General features: G+C 46.0%; 1 protein-coding gene across 16 annotated transcripts in view; it reads left to right on the forward strand.

The window, feature by feature from the left end:
- The window catches only part of PRKCQ (protein kinase C theta), a 153,941-nt gene that overhangs the window by 36,089 nt on the left and 95,278 nt on the right, over positions 1 to 22,574 (forward strand). For 10 of the 16 annotated variants that reach the window (XM_021065025.1, XM_021065023.1, XM_021065015.1 and 7 more), the window contains exon 2: positions 19,702 to 19,829. In XM_021065025.1, coding sequence (XP_020920684.1) covers positions 19,702 to 19,829 — 128 coding nt within the window. Of the gene's footprint in view, positions 1 to 4,625; positions 4,752 to 14,760; positions 14,920 to 18,723; positions 19,523 to 19,701; positions 19,830 to 22,574 lie in introns of those variants that run through there. The other 6 variants (XM_021065021.1, XM_021065013.1, XM_021065014.1 and 3 more) reach the window with 5 other exon arrangements.

Genomic DNA, 22,574 nt, shown 5'->3' on the forward strand with positions numbered 1-22,574 from the left:
ATCAGCACCATGACGTCACCACTAGGCAGGGAAATTCCCAGCTGCCTTAGCGCTGCCTGTGTTTTCTGAAAGCAGAAGGAACCCACTGGGGGAGACTCAGTCCTGTAGAGCCATTCCGTGTGCCCTTCAAACCCAGTCGCGTCAATTCTAGAGAGAAAACCCAGAATCGGTTTGATGTTTCCCATGGAGGGAACATGAGGTATCTTTTCTCTCTCTGCTGAGAGGTCCTTCCTATTGGGGGTCCTGCTCCCTCCAATCAGAACCGGCCTGGCCGCCTCAATTACCCAAAGCCCAGCCAGGAAATAACCTGGAATCAGCGCAGGCAGGTTGGACTGGACTTGCACCACCGTCTGCTTCAGCCCCCAAGTCAGCCGTCCCCAGGCCCTGGTCACTGCCCCCTGCCCCAAGGGTGGTTGCTGGAGCGTAGAGCAGTGGACCTTCACCCCAGAGAAGCAACTCTTGCTTCGAGCCTCAGCAGTTCTGCACGTTGAGGGGCGTTTCTGCCAGGAGCTGAGGGCAGGTCCTGGGGGAGGATGGCAGGGGCAACAGTCCCATCCTCTCCGCTCCTGGAGGTGATGGCATCCTCCTGAAAAGATGGCTCAGGGAAGGGACCACCCCCCCGCCCGGTCCCTCCCCTTTGCCTGGAGGCCAGATGATCTGTTCCATCACTTGGGAGGAACCCCCAAACTCCAGAGGCCCTAGGAAAGGAAGTGTGGGTACGGCAGTGTCCTGGACCAAGAACCAGAAGAAGGCAGCACTGCTCCAGCCCCTCCCCGACCCACATTTGCAAACCACGACATTTAGAAGGTTAAGCAATGAGGTCCTGCTGCACAATGCGGGGAACCCCATCCTTTCTCTCGGGTAGAACATGATGGAAGACAGGATGAGAAAAGGAATGAATATATACCTATTTCTGGGTCACTTTGCTGCACAGCAGAAAGGGACACAACTGTAAATCAACTAAGAATAAAAATTTTTCAACAAGAGGTTGCAGAGATAAGAAGTGTGGCCTCACTGTCGGGAGCAACTGAGGCAAACGTGTCTTTTGAGAGCCCCGGAGAAACGCGAGATGACGAGAAGGTTTTAATCATTGTGTCTCAGCTGCAGAGAACCCAGTAGGAGTCGGAAGGGTTCCTGACAAAGGGGTCGCCGGAACTCACCCACTCAGATGTAATTAAAGGCAGTGACCGCTACAGGCTAGAACTTGGCGTAAGCAGATCAGAGCGGTCCGTGTGCCTTCAGAGCAGCCCTCAGAAAGGGAGAGAAACATTACAGCCCTCAGGTTGGCATCTGCTCCACCACCATCAGCTGTGCAACCTTGAATGCATGTCCTCACCTCTCTGAGCCTCTTTCTCTACCTGTAAAATACAGCTATGTCATGAAACCGTGGCATGAAAGTAGAGGAAATGTGAAAAACACTGAGTAAATGTCACTTTGTTAGGTCCCCTCCTCACTGATTTCCCTGAGAGGTAAACTGGGATGTGTGTAACAAAATAGCATATTGCTCCCAATTCTTTTTAGAAGATGAAATGTTACTTTTAAACACAATCAAAAATAGAGAGAGTTCCCATTGTGGCTCAGTGGGTTAAGAACCTGATTAGTATTCATGAGGATGTGGGTTCAATCCCTGGCCTCGCTCAGTGGATTAAGGCTCTGTCGTGGCTGTGATGTAGGCCAGCAGCTGCAGCTCTGATTCAGCCCCTAGCCTGGGAACTTCCATGTGCTGCAGGTGCAGCCCTAAAAAAAAAAAAAAAAAAAAATCCCACTTCCCTCCAGCCACGAAGGGCCACAGCGAAGAGCCACGGGGAGTGCTTGTCCCTTTTCCCACACCCTCTGGTCCACTCCCCAGAACCAGGCACTTCAGCCCCTGCCTTGTGCTGTCCCTTACGCATCCCGAGCTTGTTCAGGTGGCAGCCGGACCAGAGCTCATCCCATCTTAGCGGTCACATTGGGAGACGCTGAGAATTAGGGGCAGGGCCCTTTCTGAGATTTGGTAGGTTTTGTTTGGTTCCATGGTGGAAAAGTTAGTGCCCCTGAGCTCAGCCTTTTCCTTCCTGCAGCCCCAGAGCCCGACCAAGAGATGGAGGAATGCTGTAAATTTCCTTTGGCTTTCTCTCCCAGAGTTCTTACTCAGACAAACAGATTTGAATTTCAATTTTTTTTTGTCTTTTTGCCTTTTCTGGGGCTGCTCCCACGGTATATGGAGGTTCCCAGGCTAGGGGTCTAATCGGAGCTGTAGCCACCGGCCTACGCCAGAGCCACAGCAATGCGGGATCTGAGGCGCGTCTGCCACCTACACCACAGCAACGCCGGATCCTTAACCCACTGAGCGAGGCCAGGGATTGAACCTGCAACCTCATGGTTCCTAGTCGGATTCGTTAATCACTGAGCCACAACAGGAACTCCTGAATTTCAAAATTTTTTAAACCTCAGAAAGTTATCCTTGCCCAGAAGACGGTTCCGGTTTGTCTTGTGCTGTCAGGGGCGGAATGAGAGTAGGATGTTGATGCCCAGTGCCCTGTTTGGTCACCATCGCTGCGTCTCTGTTTCCCCCTATGAGCAGGGCAGGGAGGATTGGCTGGTCAGTCTGGGAGGCAGTGGAGGGAGGGAAGAAGGAGGGTGGGAGGGCTTATTGAATATAACGGTGAAATTCTGTTTGGCTACGAGGACAGTTCCTCTGTCATTCAGAAAACTCTCAGTTATATCCTTGCTCGTTTCTTACGAGTCTGGTGAAGTGTGATGTTCGTTAGTCTGTGGGTGTCACTGCCATCACGGGGCTCAGATCTTCTCCCACCTGAGAGTCCAGGCTCAGGTGGTCAAGGGCATCACCAAGGTGATTCAATGCCAACACCTATAGGTTCTAGCCAGTGGCAGCAGGCAGGTGGGTTCAACTGGGTGTTGCACATTCTCTAGGCTCATGCAGTGGGCTACATCCTACTGCAAGGAAATTGAAGGGAACCCTCCCTGGGCTGGTGGTAAGATCTGGGCCATAGGCTGCCCTGACCTTCAGATGCCCTCTGTGGGAGACCACCAGTGGCATGCTGCTTCTTGTTCCCCTCATCCTCCTATTCTCCTGGTTCATCTTCGCTGGCATCATGCTCCAGCCGTGCCTGAGTCTCCATCCCACTCCCCCTCACCTGCAGTTGCCCTTGCCCTCTGTCACCTGTTCCTGCTTCATCTCTGCTTCCCATGCTCAGCATCACCTGCAGGTGCATCTCCCCACCATCCCCCGAGCCCTTTCCCCCAGGCCCTGACTTCTCACTGCCCTTGGCCTTGGGATCCCCTCAAGTGACCTTGGAGCTGGGGGAAGACCTGATCCTACCACGCCGTAGGAAGAGGCATCTCTCTTTCCACTGTCCAAGGGTGTGTTCCTGAAGCCCCAAATGGGACTTTGGGAGGCATTTCCTACTAAATCTATTACAAATCCATTGTAGATGATTTCTTATTATCATTTAGTACTTTAAAAATGTGCCTCAGTCAATTCAACATCATGGGTAACATTTCCATGAGAAAAAAAAATGCTTGGATCTAAACCACTGATTCATTGAAGTTGTAGACACTGCTGTTTCTTAAGTCAGGAAGGAGTCTCCTGTGGTAAGGATTGGAGCATTTTTGAAACCAATCACTATGGCTTTGATGACTAAGAACTGCCCCCCAGCACTTTCCACGTACTAAACTCCCAGTAACTTGGTATTAATGAGAGTGACTTGTTACATTTCCAAATGCTATCAAAGCTAGGGATCTGAATGCATGCCAGGTGGTACCCTGGGGCCAGGTGCCCAGTGGCCTTGCAGTGACAAGGGACTAGATTTAGAATCAGGAGACTTAGGTCCTGTCACTTACAAGTTCTGGAAAAAGTCTGCACTTCTGCTGGCATCCATTTCTACTTTCTCTGTTATGGGAACCATCCCTCCTACTACACAAAATTGATAGGTGTGAAAAGTGACTCAATATATGAAAAGCATTTTCATTTTGTTATACAAGGTCTTTTTTAAAATTAGTATTATGAATCTCTCAAAAATAACCATTTTAAATTACCTATAATCCAGTCCACCCAGAGAAGCATTTTGATCTGGAGTTTTTCCCATTAAAATGTATGCATGTAAATGTATCCTTTAAAATGAGCTCCTATTATATACATTATGGTTAATATCTCTCTTTTTAACTCTATCCGGTGAATTTAGTGAACAGTGATCTCCTGGTTGTGAAATATTCCACTGTAGTTCTTTGCCATAGTGTATTGAAATAATAACTTAGCGAGTTATTGAGGCTATTTCTAGTTTTACTGTTGTGAAGCAGTGCTCCAGTAGGCATTCTTATTTGCATACCTTTATATACCTGCCTTATTATGTTAAAGTCATTTAATACATCTTTCTTTCATAAAGAGTGTAGAGTTCCTTATCCAAACTATTATAGCCAAATCAGTTTTATGATGCATATTTTATAAAAGTAATAAAGTTTAGAAACTGTATAGTAAAAATATTCCCAGTAAGTTTTGCATTAGGAGGGGAGGGTATTTAACAGTTGCATTCAGTGGGATTAAACAGACCTTAAACAGCCCACATCAGATTTTGCTACAAAATTAGCTTTCACTACAGAATCTTTTTTTTTTTTTCTCTTTTCAGAGCTTTTTGGACTTTTGGAATTGCAGAAAAGGGACTACCATGGCACTGGCGAATTTACACTTCTTTCTAGTGAAGTTGGATTTTTTCATGATTTTTTCGCCTTTTATGGTATTCCTTTTGTAAAGGGTATGCTCTTTGTTTTTAATTGGGTGAATAATATTTCATTATTAGGCTTGACCTTTTTTTTTGCTCCTTAAGAGCTTTTCACATATTTGTCGAATATTTCACCCCATATTTTACAGTCATATCTTGCATTTTTGTCATTTGTTTTATACTGTGTTAATGTTTCACACATATAAGCTTAAGGTAAAGTAGGAGAGAAATGTGATCCTTTATGGCACTTGCCGGTGGTATGTTTGAGAAAACTTTCCTAATTCCAAAACTATAATCATTCATCTGCACGTCTAATACCTTTAGTAGTTTAGAGGTTTTATTTCTCCATTAATATCATCTACCTGAATTTTGCGTTGATGTCAGCTTTAAGCCAATGGGAACGGTCCATTTCTTAAAACAATCTTGCCTTCTCCCCTAACTACTGTTATTACTGCACACCAACTTTCTTAATTATTTGGACCTGTTTCAAGACATTCTGTTGTGTTCGGGTGATCTGTCCAGCTCTTCTGCTGCCAGCACTGCACTGTTGTTATGATTCTGTCTTTATTTGAATGTCTGTTAGGGCTGGGGGGGTAGGGTATGATGAGTAAGGGGGGGCACAGGGTTCTTGAGCAGTGGAACCAGTTAGTCTGATACAAGCATGATAGATACAAGTCATTATGTATTTGCCCTAACTCATAGAATGACAACACCTAGAGTGGTCCCTAACCCTCCTGTGATGGTGGGTCCAGGCGATAGTGATGTGTCAGTGTAGGAAGTATACGGACCACCTGGTTGGGGATGTTGATGATGAGGCTGTGTATGGTGGGGCAGTGGGTATAACAGAAATCTCTGTCCTGTCTGCCGAATTTTGCCATGAATCTAAGACTACTCTTAAAAAAATGAAGTCTATTTAAAAAAACCCCAAACTAGACATTATTCTTGAAATCATAGCATTTACATTTCTGGGGGGGGGGTGTGCAGGAATAGAAAACTAGAATAGGTTTTGCATTTATCAAGTACTGTGTCACAAATAGATATCATAGAATAAGGCTTTTCAAACCCCATGATAAAGGACTGATTTTTAAAATGAAACAAGAACAATTTCCAGTATCTATTAAGAATGGCCACCTCTGTCTTAACCTCATCTTTGAAAAGCTATGTGTAAACTGTCAATGCTCTATGCATATTAGTTATTAGCCACCAGTCTGTAGTGGCTTCTTTGTCAAAATGCTGTTACGTATTCATTCCACCTCCCTTCTGCTCAGGAGAACAATGAAGGTGCAGTTAAGAATGGGCTGAAATACATTTCACACAATAGCCCTGATCACAAAATAATTGTGGTAACTCACTAAAAATTCACCAAGGAAAGTCAAAGCTTGGCACTTGCAAGAGATCTGCCCCCCTAATCAAGTACTTATTTTTTTCTTTTTACCTTTTTTTCTTCAAAGAAACAAAGTATTTAATCTCATCATAGTTTATGTGTATATGATGAATACAGAAAAGCCTCCCTTTGAATATGAATAACCTGCAGTTAGCTAGGTTCTCTCATGAAGTGATGCTTAGCTACTGTGTGTGAGGCTGCGGCACTGTCTAGAGTTAGCCAAATGGGGACATGTCACAAACTGTCTGAGAATGCCGAGAGTCTGGCATCTGGTGGTGTAAACAGTCTTTCTGTATAAGCAGCATTAATATTTGATGTAGGAGCAAATTCAGTCGTTGGTTTAAAGTGTATTCCTCACTGAGCGATGTTACAGCTACAACAATAAAATAAAACCCCAGTGGAAAGATGAATAAGAAACGACCTTGGAGACCTGAGCCCTAGTAACACTTCCTTCACTAATTAGGTGGCTGTGATCACCTGCTTTAAGTTCTCTGAGCCTCACCTTCCTCATCTTTCATCACTGGATCACGAAGAGCCCTTTCAGCTCCACATGAAACAAAAATGGAGTTCCCACTGTGGCACAATGGGTTCAGAATCCAACTGCAGCAGCTTGGGTTGCTGCAGAGGTGGGGATTGATCCCCAGCCCTGCACAGTGGCTTAAAGATCTAGTGTTGTCGTTGCAGCTGTGGCTTGGAATCAGTCCTGGCCTGGAAACTTCCATATACCACAGGTGCAGCCATTTATAAAAAGGAGACAAAGATTAAGAGATCAGCTGATTTGTTCATGGACTGATTCATTCAGAACCCATGTATCTGTGTATTCAAAGGACACTAAATATACTCGCTACAAGTAGCACCTGTCGTTACTGTGCTACTCCTGGCCTCCCAATGAGGGGCCAATGTGAAAAGAGAGACCAGTTTCCCCAGTCACTGTGTTCCTCCCTTGTGGGGCTCGAATTCACTAAACACTGATCCACTAATGGTGAGAGGGAGGGAGGAATGAATGGAGGGTCCTCTTGGTATGACCACATTTGATATTTGGACATAGAGGGCTTCTCAGCCTTGGCTCGATTGATGCATTTGCTGACTGCCACATTGTAGGTCGTTTGCCACATCTCTGGCCTCAACCTACCAAATGCCAGTCCCATGGCCTCCATCCGTTTGTGACAACCAAAAATGTCTCCAGTCCTTGCCACATGTCCCCAGGAGGCAAGGTCACCCTGGTTGAGAACCAGTAACTTAGAACCACCTCATTTTTATTTGCTGAACGCCAAGCAAATAAAAATGAGAAAGACACAGCTGGGCCTCGTGGAGCTTATTCTAGGGCTTCAGGGTGCAGCAAGGCAGTGGAGGGTCGGGCGGAACTCAGATTGTTGACCCCACACGCCTGTAGTTTCTGGGTCAGTGGGTCTGGGGTGGTGGTGCTGGAGGGTTTGCGCTTCTTGAGAGCGCCCCCCTCCCTGTGCTGGTGCTGGTGCTGGTGGCTCTCCAGAACTGCGCTTTGAGAACCCCTGAGCTGGTGAGTTCCCATCCGCAGGTGGCAGGTGCCCACTGCCGTTGTGACTCACAATACAGAAGTTCTCACCCCGTAAACCAGTGTTTCCTGGAAACCAGAGTCACCCGTGGTCTTTAAATTGAGAAATTAGCCCCTCGTTGGGCGATTAAACCCACAGCTAATCTGAAATATCGCAGGAAGAAAAATAAGCGGAGGATCCCCTGAGCCCAACAGTCAAGATCATGGCTTTGATGGTCTTGACTTCATTCTGGATTCACTGATACGTGGGTCGCAATGGGCTTGTCTAGGGACCTAAGCGGGATCTAATTTCAGCTCCTCTGGATTCTAAGCTCCCATCACAAACACGCTTTTACAGTCCACTCCTTTCTAAGTGGACGTGTGTGGGTGGCTCACCTAGAGCTGCAAGCACCCATCTACCCTCTGCCACCACCTCCTCCTCCTGCTGCAGTCCCTGGTCACCTCGTCTCCAGCAGCGACTCAGCCAGCACTGCCTGCCAGGCTAGCACACGCAGGCCCCGTGTGTGTTATTCTGCACCGAACGACTCGTTCGTCTTTGGACTGAACATCGCCACTTCCGCCTACTGCGGTGATACTGCCAAATACTGTATTTTCTTTGAAAAGTGTCCCACACCCTCAGGAGGAAGTGGGGTGTGGTGTTTGAGCACCGCTGGAGGGGACAGGGGTGTTTTGCTCCTGCTGGACCCAGGACTGACAGCCCACTTTGCCGTTTCTTATTCTGTCTCTTAACGCTGAGTCCACATCAACCGGCCACGTCATTATACTCGTGGGATAAACAGCAAATTAAAGTCCGCCCTCTCAGAACCTCCTCCTCTGATCTCCTCTAGGCAGAAGTGGTGTCCCCCTCTCTGAGGTCCCGAGGCTTATTTAGAACAGGGACCATGTCATGTGTTTGCATCCAGTGCAGCGCTTTATACTTAGTAGGTAGGTTTAGCAAATGCTTAGTGAGCAATGGCAAAAACAAAAACAAACCCGAAAAAACCCAGATGCACAAGTCACTTCATTTCCTTAGCCAGCAGTGCAATTCTAGGCCATGTCAGGTCATCCGTTGAGCGAGTCATCATCAGCAGCAGATTTTAGCAGGGAGGATTTCCAGGGATTCGTGGGAAAAGTCCTATGTGATGTAACAGCTACCTTTTCCACCAAACATTGTTGCAAGCATTTCATTGAATGGTTCATTCATTTAATCCTCAGGACAAGGCTGTGAAGTGGGTCTGTGATTTTCCCCATGCTGCAGAAATGGAAGCCTAGTCACACAGAGAGTGGGTCACTGTGCAGCTGGGGAAAGCTGGCTTCCTTCCTTACCATGGCTGTCTTGCCACACTTGTGAGCTCCTGCCTGCATCCTTCCTCTGCGTATACTGCCATGCCAGGGGAAAGGGACCATGTGTCCAGGGACTGCAACTTGACCATCTCAGTCAAGGCGCCCGGGCCCCTCGCTGTGAGTGGACGCCCTGCATGCAGGTGGAGTGGTTCTCCTCCCTGAGCATCTGATGGGCAGAAGAACGCTTCCTCTGGTTCTTTTGGAAGCGGGGGGAAGCTTCCAAAGCATCCTGTGTCTCATTAGAGCTACCAGGGCGATAAGAGAGTAGAGTCCCTGAGAAAATTGTCTCTTTTCTCCCCGCTTTATTGAGATAGAATTGACAGTTAAAAATTGGGTATTTATTTAAGGTGAACAGCCTGATGACTTGAGACAGTGAAATAATCGCCACAACCAAGCCAACATCCCCTCACATCATTACTTTTTTCTCTTGTGTGTGTGTGGCAAAGAGTGTCTTTTTAAAATTGAACACAGTGAACAGACCCATCATTAAATTTGCTTCTGTACAAGATGGCATCTTTGGACTCTAAGTGCTTACTCTGCTATATGGGTAGGAAGTAGAGCCAAGGAGATGGGCTTTATACGAAGCAGTTAGTGTTGCCCTAGACTTTGGCCCCAGGAGTCCTCCCTGATGCCAGCCAGCCATCAGGAATGGTGTAAGTGGGAAGGACATCCAGGTGGACAGCACACACTGATGACCCCCTGGGAAAACTTACCCAGGTCAATGGCTTTGACCTCACTTCCAAAAGAGAGCTAAAGTTCTTCCAAAAAGTGTCCACTTCATTTATATTACCCACTCTTTAACACTTATAGGCTCTAGATGTTACTGTATCATTTATACTCCAAATTATAGGCATGAAGTAGCAAGATCCTTGAACCACACGTTCTGCCAAAAAGAAACATCCAATTAGGAAGGTAGGTCCCTGAGCAAGCAGGCATCATGGAGGCTGTTGGAAAGCCTGTGTGGCCCCTGTAGTAGGTTCTTTCTAATTAGAGGCTGGTTGAGCAGATTGAAACAATCTATGGGGAACTCTCCACGTTTTCACTTCCTCCCTGACCTAACCTTAAAAGGTATTTTCTAACAAGGAGTAATTGACTGGTTTGGGTGGACACATTTAGCAACTAAAGCTGGAATCCAGGTCTCTCACTTACTAGCTGTGTGACCTTTAGCAAACCGCTTACCCACTCAAGCCTCAGCTTGCTTATCTGTAGAGTGGAGCTAATTATACCTCCCTCATGGGCTTGGTGAGAAGGTTGAAGAACATAAGCCCTGGAAAGCTTTCTGCAAAGTGTCGTGAATCAGAGGGAACCCAATAAATAACTCGCAGGGATATGCCTGTCTTTTGGAACAAATGGAGAGGTGGATCAGGAGTCAGGAAAATGGAGAAGAAAAAAAATCAACTAGTGATTTTTCTTCATTTTTAAAAAGTTTTATTAAAGAACAGTTGATGTGCAAAGTTGTGATCATGTCTGAAGGCAGAATGATTCAGTTATACATGTACACACAGCCATTCTTTTTGCAGATGCTTTTCCCATATAGATTATCTCAGAACATTGGAGGGCGTTTCCTGTGCTGTACAGCTGGCCCCCATTGGTCAATCCGTCCAGATGGAATTAAAAATCAACTAGTGATTGGTGGATATGGCCGTGTCCGAGCAGAAAGGTCGGTCCTTGTTCACAGTGTCATGGGCAGTGCTGGACCGGACCATGGCTGGCTTCCCAGGACTGGTGGATTAGCCCTGCCCTGCTTACAGCAGGGGCGGGGGAGAGGGGAAAGACATGGTCTTGGAAAGTCAGCAGATCCCCCCACCTCCAAAAGAGAGGAGAAGACCGCACTGGCCAAGCATAGTTTATTCTTCTAGAGCTCTAAATCTATCAGGCAAGTTGCTCCTCTTTCTGTGGGGAGCAGGAGAGAGTTTCTGAATGAGGCGGTACCGAAGTGGGGTCCTTGGAGGAGGGCAGCTGTGCATGGTGGGGACGGACACAGCATCCAACAGAGGAAGGTGTGGATAGCCCTCAGGATGGAGAGTCAGGTGTATTCAGAAAACAGGTCAAGGAGGGCTGAGCCCTGCGGTGGGGAGAGGGCACCTCGAAGCCAACACATGGGGGCTTTTGAACAGCAGCTTGAGAATCATGATTTCATTCAGCAAGGACGGGGGACGGGGACAGTTTTCTTGAGTTATTTGTGTGATTTGATCAGAGTTGTGCTTTAGCGGGATGCTTTAGTCATGTCACACATTAAAATTAGTGTCAGAATACGAATAGTGCTTTCTTCCCTGGATTTCAATTTTGCTTTATTTCTACACTGATTTTGGTGGGAAAGGGGATGTGTCCTGTACGTCTGTTCAGGTTGCTGAAGCAGAATATCACAGACCGAGGGGCTTACACGACAGAAGTTTGTTTTCTCACTCTTCTGGAGGCTGGAAGTCCAAGATCAGGTTGGAAGTCCAAGATCAGGGTGCCTTCAGGCTGGGTTTCTGATGAGAGCCCTCTGCCTGGTGTGTCGATGGGGACTTCCCACTATGTCCTCACATGGCAAAGAGAGCACGAGAGGTCTCTGGTAGCTCCTCCTCTTCTTACAAGGACACAGTCCTGTTACATTAGAGCCCCACCCTTTAACCCTCCTCCCTAAAGGCTCCACCTCCAAATACAGCCCCATGAGGACTCATGTCCTCAGCATATGAATTGCTGTGGCACAGTGAGTTAATGGATCCGGAGTTGCCATAGCTCCGTGTAGGTCACCACTGCAGCTGGGACTCCTATGGGAACTTCCACGTGCCATGGGTGGGGCCATAAAAAGAAAGAAAAATAATCAGTTGTGTCGGGGGTTAGGACCTCAGCATATGAATTGCTGTGACTCAGCAGGTTAGGAATCCAAGGGCAGCGGTTCGGGTCATTGAGGAGCGTGGGTTCAATCACAGTCAGCCCAGTGCAGTGCGTTAAAGGATCCAGAGTTGCTGCAGCTGCAGCCTAGGTCGAGGCTGTGGTTCCGATTCGGTCCCTGGCCCAGGAACTTCCATATGCCATGGGTGTGGCCATTTAAAAACAAAACAAATACATCCCACACAGTCACATGGGGACTTATGGCCTCAACATATGAATTTCCAGGGTGAGGGAGACACAGTTCATTCCAGAACTGGGGCTTGCGTGGGGAGGGCGGGGGGCGGGTCTTGTTAACGTTGACACGTGGGACAGCATCACTGGCTCTGTCACCAGTCCCCCTTCCTTGCTATTCTAACAGCTGGTCCCATGTTAGGCTTTTTCTCCTTTTGTCATCGCAGCACATACTGTCGGGGTTATTTTAGGATATTATCTTCCATTCATACTTCTTATTTTAATTCACCTTTGAGGCCATATTTGGGGGCCAGAGGCTAATGTTTAATCTGACTCTTTTTGTTGTATTACTTTGTACACATCTTAGCAACAGGATAAAACACTTCCCTGCTAGTTACAGTCTGTCTTCCATGTACATTGCAAAGCAATTTTTTTCATTATAGCTTTTTTTCTTTTTTTATTGAAGTACTGTTGATTTACAGTGTTGTGTTAGTTTGAGGTATACGGCATAGTGATTTGGTTGTATATAGAAACAAATCCAAAAAAGAATGTATATGTATCTATTCTTTTTCAGATTCTTTTCCCTTATAAGTTATTACAAAATATTGAGTATAGTTCCCCGTGCTATCCAGCAGGTCTTTGCTGGTTATGTATTGTATACATTGCAGTGTATATATGTTAATCCCAATTATAGCTTTTTTTCTACAGCAGTAAGTCATTTTATTCAGCAGTCACTCTTACTTAAGAAACCTTCCTATCTCATAAAGAAATGTGAAAGCTGTAGGTCTAGCATAATTTGCCAAAATTTGCCTGATGTTTAATTTACCAAATTTTGGCTGATCTGATATATTTGAAACCCAGTGACGTTGTTTTTTGTGTTTTTTTTCCTCATTCTCAAGCTTATCATTGATTCGTGTCGTCTCTTTTACGTGTAAAAGGTTCTGATCTTTCTGCGAGGCGTTCCCTCTGTCCCTGAAACACCTCCATATGCGTGCTGTCTAGATTGTTTTTAATAAAGTATGCTTATTCTTATTTCATTTGTGGCAAAGGAAGAGAAGTCACTATTTGTTAGCTGAGGAGAGCAGAGAGAACTTCTGTTGCTTTCTATTTCTGCGGAACTTTCCCCACCAGCTTTTTGTTGTGTGATAGCAATCCTTAAGATCACTGAGAAAGTGTTTGGTGGGTTTGAGTTGTTACAGGTGAGTCAGTCTGGGGAAGTAAGTGACTCAGCACCAGAGAGTCAAGAGACCAGGGTTTTCTGTTCAGTACCGAATGGTGTAGGACCTCCAGCCTTGATCCATCAAACTTGTCCACCTACCAGCACCATTGCTACCTGCCAAAGACAAATGGGACCACACTTCAGGTGAAAACGCTGAGCTGTAGGTGTAAAGATCCTCCATAAATTTAAAGTACATCTTGAGATGGTATTTCACAGCCGGGATAGCAAAAGCTCAGATTGGATGGACACATTCTTTATGGACACACTCTTTCATGAGTGCCAGCATCCTGCTGGCTCTGGCAGAAGGTGCTGAGTTCTCTAGGAGAGACACATGGAGGGTTTTATGGGAGCTCCGTGGCAGAGCACAGAGGGTGCTCATGTAATTCAGCCTGGATGTGCTCCTAAAAGACTCTTTCTATTCTCTTCTGCCATTTTGGGATACACCCTAATAACGCCCGTGAGGTGCACTAGAAGAAGATCAGAGTTGCAATAGTAATAAAGTAACTAACATTTTTTGAGGGTTTCCTATGGGCCAGCCCCATTCTGAGCGCCTCCATGCGTTTTTCCATCTCATTCCCATAGCCCTTTGAGACAAATAATAGAATTACCACCATTTTCCAGACGAGAAAGCAGACGCAGGGCAGTTAAATAAGTACTGCAGTTGAGCTCTGAATCACGTCGATTCTCTGCCTGTAACAATGCCAGGGACATTTCCTTTGTGTTGATTGCCTCTGTGACTCTCTGCCACCTGATCTGGCCACAGAATACCCTTGCGGGTGAAAGAAGTGCATGGAGATGAAGAGATGATACAGAATGTTGCGTTTGGAAATGAAGTTCCTTAGCAAAAGGGTGTTGAGCATTTGCTCGAGATGAGAGGGCAGGATTAACCCTGGAGGTACCAAGATGATTAAGACACAGTCTCTGCTCTCAGAGCCCGTCATCTTCTTTGGGAAGATCAGCCAATACAGTGTTGTAGGAAGATGCACGGGCACTCCATCTCCCCCACAACCCCCCATCCCCCAAAGGAACATGATGATGGAGAAAAGCCTTTATCACACAGCTAGGATCTAGTGAGGAAGGGACCTTCATGCACTCCCTCAGGAGGGTTTGTGCAGATGAAATCGGAGGGACGTCTACAGTTTTGAGTGTATGTGGTACCTCAAGGATTATGTAGGAGAAGTCCTGCTGGGGCTCTCTTCCATGTCTCCTGACTTTGGGGTCTGAGAGCTGAAGACAGAACAGGGAGGTAAGAGGATCAACCCCACTCAGATTTCTGAAATGGAAGAGGCGAGGCAAAGAAATGTAACCAGTGCTGTCTCGCAGGGTACCTAGGGAGCCAGCGGGGGCTGGGGTCCCAGTGAATTCCACCGAGGTGTGCTGGAGGCGGGGTGATGGAGGCGAGGGAAGCAGGGCTTCAGAGAGGAGGTAGAGGCTGGGCAGGAACTGGGAAGATGAGGAAGTGGGTGGGGGTGGGCAGATGGAGGACGGCATGAAGTGGGCAGGCTTTCCGGGGGAGGGGGCGGCACTGCTAACAGCCTAGGGCTCCGAAACAGTGTGACGAGTTAGAGAAGTGGCAGTGGCTCTGCGTAATCCTAAGGAAGATCCTTTGGGCTTCGGGATGGAGATCTGAGCAGGAGTGAGAGGTGACGGGACTGGAGAGGGATACGGGTTAAGCCCCTGCGATGGTCCGGTGAGCGATGGAGCAGAACTGAACCTGTGCCCAGGGAAGGAGAAGAGCAGGTTGCCTGTGGCGAATGAGAGAAAGGGTGATGCTAGCGGGGCACCAGCCTGGGAGTCATGGCACCCGCAGCTGAGCTGGTAAAACAAGGGGCAGTTTCCTGAGGCCAGACAGGGAGTTCCCCTTGGACCTGGCAGGTCAAGCGTCCCCAGGGCTGTCCAGGAGAGACTGAAGTGTGATTTTATTGCTCAGATGAGAAGTCTATAGAGGGACCCCTCTGCTGCCAGCACAGCCTGAGCTGGTCAGTCTTATGCAGGCATTGCCTCTTGTAAAGGGCGGGGCCGCTGTGATTGGCAGTAAAGAGATTTATGAAATTACGCTCCACAGAGAGACCAGTGAGGGCAGGCCTGGTAGATGCGATTCCTGTGCCTGTGTTTCTCTACCTGTGTTCTCCTTGCTGTTTTGGCATCCCCAAGAAACCCCCGTTCTCCTGTAGCATCAGCTCTGAGCACAGAAAGCCAGCCCACCGAAATCTTTCATGTTAATTTTCTCTTCATGTTAATTTCCTCTTCATGTGCTTATTACACATATTCTTGGCCTCCGAGATTTACATATATACATATACGTACACACTCGTGTGTGTTCAGGATTGTGGAAATTCACACTTGCAACAGCATTATGTAAAAGTGTATGATTTTTGTTGCCTTGCAAATATTAGTGAAGAGCATTTCAAAAATATTCACTAATTACACAGGTAAAATAATATTATTGTGTTTTATATTTTAAATATTTTCATTATCATTTAAATTGAATATTAATATATCCTTAAAGAAAATGTGCTATCAAATTCTTATGTTATTTTTCTCAGCTATTTGCACCAAGATGCAAAATTTCAGGAGAGCTTAAATACTACAGAGTAGAAATTTTTTTTTTTTAAGGCTCTGACCATTTCCCTTTAGTAAATTGAGGCTACTCTTGATTACTTAGGATTTTAAATATTACTTAATATTTTATTATGTGGCTTCTCAGTTTCCTAATGTATAGTCCTTATCTATATAACCTTTGAATTTATAATCTACTGCCTTGAAATGCCAGTTGCATATTTCTTTATTTGGGTTTTTAAACTATCACATGATAAAACTGACTTTTGTTTTGGTGTATAATTCTGTGAATTTAGGTCTATATTTTTGTGACCACTACCATAATCTGGCTATAGAACAATTTGACCTTCCCCCAAAACCTCCTCATTCAGTCTCTAAAGTCATACCCCTCCCCACCCAAACCACTGCTAACCACTGATTTTTCGCCCTCTGTATAATTTTATCTTTCCAAGAATATCATACAAATGCTGTTATATAGTATCCCGTTTTGTTTTGCATTTCTTAGATTGCTCACAAGCATGAGCATTTCCCTACATAACTAATTGCAACTATGTTTTTAGTATTTTTTGTGTAGTTTGTATAATTGCCACTTATCTAATTGGGTCATGGGGGGGGTTGGGGCTTGGTTTTTTTCCTACAAATTTGTATATGCTTATTATATGAGAATGACGCTAGCTTATTGTCTGTTGCATTTACCATAGATATTTTCTCTAAATCTTTGTCTTTTCATTTTGTTTATTTCTTTAAATGTATATGACTTTACTAGGCCAAAATATGTTTGATCTGGTAATATTGGAGCTCGCTAGTGATCTAGTCTGACATAATCTTCCTAAATTAAAAAATATAATTATAAAAGGTGCTTATCACAACATCATTTCTATTATGGAAAAACTGCATGCAATCTAAATTTGTAACTGTAAGACTTTAGGGAGAGCAATTCATGGAGCTGTTCCCCCAATAGGCTGTCATGCAAGAATTAAAGGGATGCTTACAAGGATGACATAAGAACTTGAACAATTTCGGAGTTCCATTGTGGAGCAGCGGAAACGAATCCGACTGGGAACCATGAGGTTGTGGGTTCGACCCCTGGCCTCACTCAGTGGGTTAAGGATCTGGCATTGCTGTGAGCTGTGGTGTAGGTTGCAAATGGGGCTCGGATCTGGTGCTGCTGTGGCTGTGGTGTAGGCTGGCAGTTGTAGCTCTGATTAGACCCCTAGCCTGGGAACCTCCATATACTGCAGGTGCGGCCCTAAAACGACAAGATAAAAAAAAAAAAAGTCAAATATAGCCTCATACAGTTTGAGCACAGCATATTTAAAAAAAAAAAAACACAAAACCACACAGAACCTATTAATTAAAATAGACTAGAAAAAAATCCATGAAAGAAGTAACAGCGATTTGCTTCTATTGGTGGAACTATGCAGAGAGTTTGACCGATGCTGAGTATTTTCTTCATTTTATGATGATCATCTATTACTGTCACAGAAAGGGAAAAGATTCTGAGCTTCTCAGGAGAAAAATGCTACCTTTTGCCTTAAAAAGCTACCCCTGAGCCCGAGGCTTGATTGAACAACGTGTGAGGTCATGCACACGAGTGACAGTTCTGCTTTCTAAATGTCACAATGTCAGATCCCGGCACTGCAACTAGACCTGGGCTGTTGGACAGATGCAGGCATTGAGCAAGGGCAGATGGCTCCGGGTGAGGGGCTGGGGCAGGCGAGTCTGGCCAGCTGGCGAGGGAATCTGGGTTGCTCATGGATAGGAAATCTGAGCAAGCCCTATGGGAGAAGAGGGTTTCGCTGCAACGCTCTTCTCTACTCTTGCTACAACCCCTGGGAACCCTAGAGCTTCCTGTCACTCCCCAGACAGGTTCCCCAGGCTCTGGTTGAGCTGCCATAGCCTCCTTGTGAACCCAGCCTGGAAACTGCAGAGTGACACATCATCCATGGCTAAAGGTCAGAGTGGCTGTAACTCGGACTTTACAAGTCAGTGATCCCTCCAGGCTCAAGACAAAATTAAGTACTTTACCTTCATTTGTATTGAGGGAAATCTTCCCCAAAAACCCCACACGGTCAATCCTCTCATCAGTGATGATAGTTCTTGGTGATTGCTCCTGATTAGTGGAGAAATACAGAATTGTCTGGGAGATCTACGTGGCCCAGGCACAGGGGGCCAGGGAGCAGGGAGGGGTCTCATGGCATTTTCTCCCAGTTCTTAGCTGGGATTCCGCCCAGGAGTTCTAAACTCACAGGGTGCAGAGGGCCCTAAAGGCAAATCTGGAAGCAGCTAATTCAATGGTGTGGTGTACACAGAGTGTGTTTCAAGGCCAATAAACCCAACAAATCACGACGATCCATAGCCACCTCCTTTAGCTAAACCTGCTTAACTGTAGGAAATTGGGACGTTCTCAATATCCATGAAATTAACAGCAGTTTTCAAGAGCCCCTAATTTGTACTATGCTTGGCTAAAAAATGCCCAAGACTGCCGGCCTTCCAGGGGTCTGGGGCTCTTTTATGGCTCTGCGGGCATCAGGATTACAGGCCCAAGATGTCCAGTTGAGTTCTTGATTTTCAGTCGGGGATCCTGTTATTCTGAGAAGTTTTCTTCCTTTACACAAAGGTAGAAAAGACAGCTAATGCTTTCTTCTTGAAATCTTTGGCTTACTTCAGAACATTCAGGAAAATTTAAGAGACAGAGGAAGCAGGAATTCCCATTGTGGCTCGGTGGTAACCAATCTGACTAATATCCATGAGGACACAGGTTCAATCCCTGGCCTCGCTCGGTGGGTTTAGGATCTTGCACTGCCGTGAGCTGCAGTGTAAGTCACAGATGCAGCTCAGATCCTGCGTTGCTCTGGCTGCGGTGTAGGCCAGCGGCTACAGCTCTGATTGGTCCCCTAGCCTGGGAACCTCCATATGCTGCAGATGCAGCCCTAAAAAGATGAAAAAAGAGAGAGAGACAGAGGAAGCAAGGAAGTTATTTTACACTCAATGCCAGGTAATAGTTTCAAGTGAATGGAACATTATGGAGAAGTAGGTTTTAAAAAGGGGGGGATTGGATAGTGATGATCCTTATACAACTACAGATGTTATAAATTCATTGAGTAATAAAAAAAGGGGGGGTGTTTAGCTGAAGTGAATGGCCACACAAAGACAAGGAATAGCACATGGAGAATCAGACTAGATCCTTGGCACTTGTCGCCAGCACTGTGATAATTTTCACCCATGTCTCAGCACCTGCAGTTGTGAGTTACTTGGCTCTTTGAAGTACGTTCTTTATCTTTCCACAAGGACGTGCTGTTTTATGGTGGTCAGTGATTTAGGCTTTTGAAGTGCTTCATAATATTCAGAAGCTTATTGTATACATGTATGTGTGTGTGTGTGTGTGTGTATATAATATGTATGTGTTTGTGTCTAAAGTAAACAGATCCACTGCTAGGTAAATGCCCAAACCTGATTCCATCACACACATAAATAGCCCCTGGAAGAATTTTACGGTATCATATTTAATTGCTGGGACTAAAATAGACTCGCTCTTTGTAAACTCATTTTCTTCTCACTCTCTTGTTTCCTGGGTACCGCCTTGAATAACAGAAGAAATAAAACCGCCGAGCTTTTGCTTCTCTCTGCCGCTTTTACGTGTAACCCCATTTGATTAAAAGTGGAATTTAGGTCTAACCGACGAGGTTGAATAACACCCAGGTCCAGAAGACCGCATCGGCGTGTGGTTTGGGGTGAGCCCTGTCCGGGCTGTGCGGAAGGGGAACTAAAACTTTTGCTTGAATGGAGAGTTGAGCCGTGTGAGGCTCTGGCTGTCAGAGATAAAGCACTGGTCACGTGGAGATGGGACACCCCCAAATAATATATTTTCTGACACCCCCCCATAGCATTTTTTGTTGTTGTTGCCTTGCAGGGAAGCGACCATGTCACCATTTCTTCGAATCGGTTTGTCCAACTTCGACTGTGGGTCCTGCCAGCCGTGCCAGGGAGAGGCTGTTAACCCTTACTGCGCTGTGCTTGTCAAAGAATATGTTGAATCAGGTAAGCTGGTTGGGTGTGGGAGGGAGGCGGGGACGGGAGGAAGACCCTGCTACGAGCTGGGAAGCAAGACCTTCTGGGGTCTTCAGGGTCGTCTGGTTCAACCTAATTTTGCAGCTCAGGAAACTGATGCCCAGGGAAGCCAGGTGCTTCCTCAAGGGCACGTGGGCTTAGAAGCAGCCACTGAACTGGACCTGCGTCTCCTGCCTCATCTTCTGTTGCCTGATCCCATTTTCTACATGAACTAGGGAAAGAAGTGAATCAAGGACATTGTATAGGAGCTGACTGGGGGGAGGGGATCTACAAGCGAGCTCAGGGAGAAGATGGCAGTGTTAAGTCTGGTTGTTTTCAGCGATTATAAAGACTGCCCAGTCTTACAGTTAACTCCAGCGATGGTTTACAGCTTCTTTGGCTAGACTTAGATGAAAAACACAAACGATCTATAAGTAGCCCTGAGAGTCCCAGTTTCTGAAAACTGACTTTTGTGTTTTCTAAGACCCTGGATGAGTGAAGGAATAGTCATGTTTCACCAGATTTAAATATTCATAAGCAGCTCAAGGTCAAGGGGAAAGTCGTTCAAGGTTCTTCTTTGGGTTGAGAGCATTCCAGTAGAAGAATCCTATTCTTCTGCAATCCCTCCGCCATCACCTCGACTTCTCCCACCCCCTCACCCTGATCCCTGCCTCTGTATTTTAAGATTCTTGATGGATTTTCTGAGGAAAGGCAGGAGGAAGTTTACATCCCTCAATCTGCACAGCCTCACAGCCTTCTCCTCTCTCCCTACACACACTTCTGGTTCTAGAAGACACTTTGCAGGGAAATCAAATTGCTGCCGACACAGGGTCACAGTAACAAAAGGAGCCATCACGCTCATTTACAAAGAAAGCATTTTGGGGCGCCTACTGTATACAGGGGCAGAAAAAGTGCCTTTCCTGTAGCGCTTCTTTCCCAGCAGAGGAAGATAGGCAAGAAACAGAAACACAGTGCGGTAAGTCACGTGAAGAAAGACATTAAAGCCGGGTGGTGGGGAAAGAGAAGGATTGGGGCTGGAGAGAAAGATGGAGAGAGACTCATTTTGTGTACAGTAGTCCTACAAAAAATAGTCCTTTAAGGGGGGTGGCATGCACCAGCGCAAGAGGATGCTGATTTTGCAGTCCAGAACCTCTAGGGAGATGTTTCCAGCTCCGAAGCCTGGGGGTCCACATCCTGCTAGGGTGGCTTTTCCCTCTCTTAAGACTTCTCCGTGGCTGATTGATTTTGCCCTTCCAGCCACTGCGGGCACATCAAAGCCGAGGAGACCGTCTGATCATCTCCATTCCCAGATTTCTCTCCCGTTTAGTTAAAAGTGAGGATGGCACTTGCTCCCACTCTAAAACCTTTCAAATGTCACAGAAATCTTTGAAGTGTGCAACGTCTGAGTTTTTCAAAGCTGCTTTGGACTTAATGGGTCTCCTGGATCCAGTTCTGTTTATAACCACAGGTCTCCCTGTGGTTTGCTTCCTGAGAGCCTTTTTTTAAAAAATGTTGTCTTCTTCTTTGGGCCTTGCCTTTGAACTTGGTCTGATCAGCCATGTGGATCAAGAGAACACATCAGAAAAGAAGACTTTGTTTTTCCAGAAGCTTAGCCTGTGGAGTCGGGAGGGTTTTGTTTTTGATTTTGTTTTTGTTTTGTTCTGAAGAAAAATCACTCTGCACATGATAATGCAAGCATCACTTCTGTAGCATTTGCGCATCAGTCTTGGAGGGTGTGAGGCTGCGTTTTACATGAGGCAATAGACCAGGGACAAATAGGACAAAGAGTCGGTCTGGGAGCCTTTGAAAGTGGTAAACCTCACTGTGGATCGGATCTTGAGTTCTGGCTTTTTTTTTTAAAGGACTACAAACATTAGTGAATGCAAGTGTGAAAAATGCCTTGCCATGGGAACTTCTGTCCTTGGGCGGATGTGGAGAAGGGTCATGGTTGGAAGGAATTATGAGGGGTGGCTTCAAGCCTGTGGAAGTCAAGGGCTACTGTGATCATCAGTGTTGCCATTGCTTTTTTCAAGAGTCCAATCCCAAGTTAAATTTCTTTTAAACAAGCCATAGAAATCTTCCCCTTCCTTTTGCACCCTCAGCACTGTCAGAGTTTATACCTCTCATAGCTAGATTTACCGAAAATTTGAAGTCTCGGCTGAATTTAGCGGATGCCGCACACCTGTTCTGCATTAAGCACCTGCGCCAGAGAGGAAGGGCCATCAGGGTTCAGATCTGCTTTGTCTTCCTACTTTGAATGAATCTCTGAATTGCAGTATCTGCCACCTTATGTGCTTATGATCCCAAGAAGCAATCACTGAAATACAGGTGCAGTTTTCTGCTCCTGGAATGATTAACGAATAAATAATGAATAAATAGTACAGAAAATCCAATATGGATGAAAAATGTGACAAACCTAATCCCCTTAGTCAGCACTTCCCCAATCACCTGGCGGTTCTGGGGAGGGTCCCTTAAACTTTGTCCCCTCAACCTTGGTCCCTGTTACTAGCCATCTCCAGGGCCCTCCCACCCCCACCTGCAGGTCTGTAACCTGCTTCACTGACTCTTAGGCAACCATCCCCACCTCTCAGGCATACTTGTTGGTTTTTGATTAGGTGTGTGGTTTATATGAAACATACCCTTCTTTGAGAATTAGAGAAGGAAATAATGGCTCATGATATTTTTTGTTTTGCTTTTTTCTCTTTTTTTTTTTTTTTTTAGGGCTGCACCTGTGGT

Source organism: Sus scrofa, chromosome 10 (assembly GCF_000003025.6).
Source record: "Sus scrofa isolate TJ Tabasco breed Duroc chromosome 10, Sscrofa11.1, whole genome shotgun sequence".
In the NCBI taxonomy this organism is placed as follows: Eukaryota; Metazoa; Chordata; class Mammalia; order Artiodactyla; family Suidae; genus Sus; species Sus scrofa.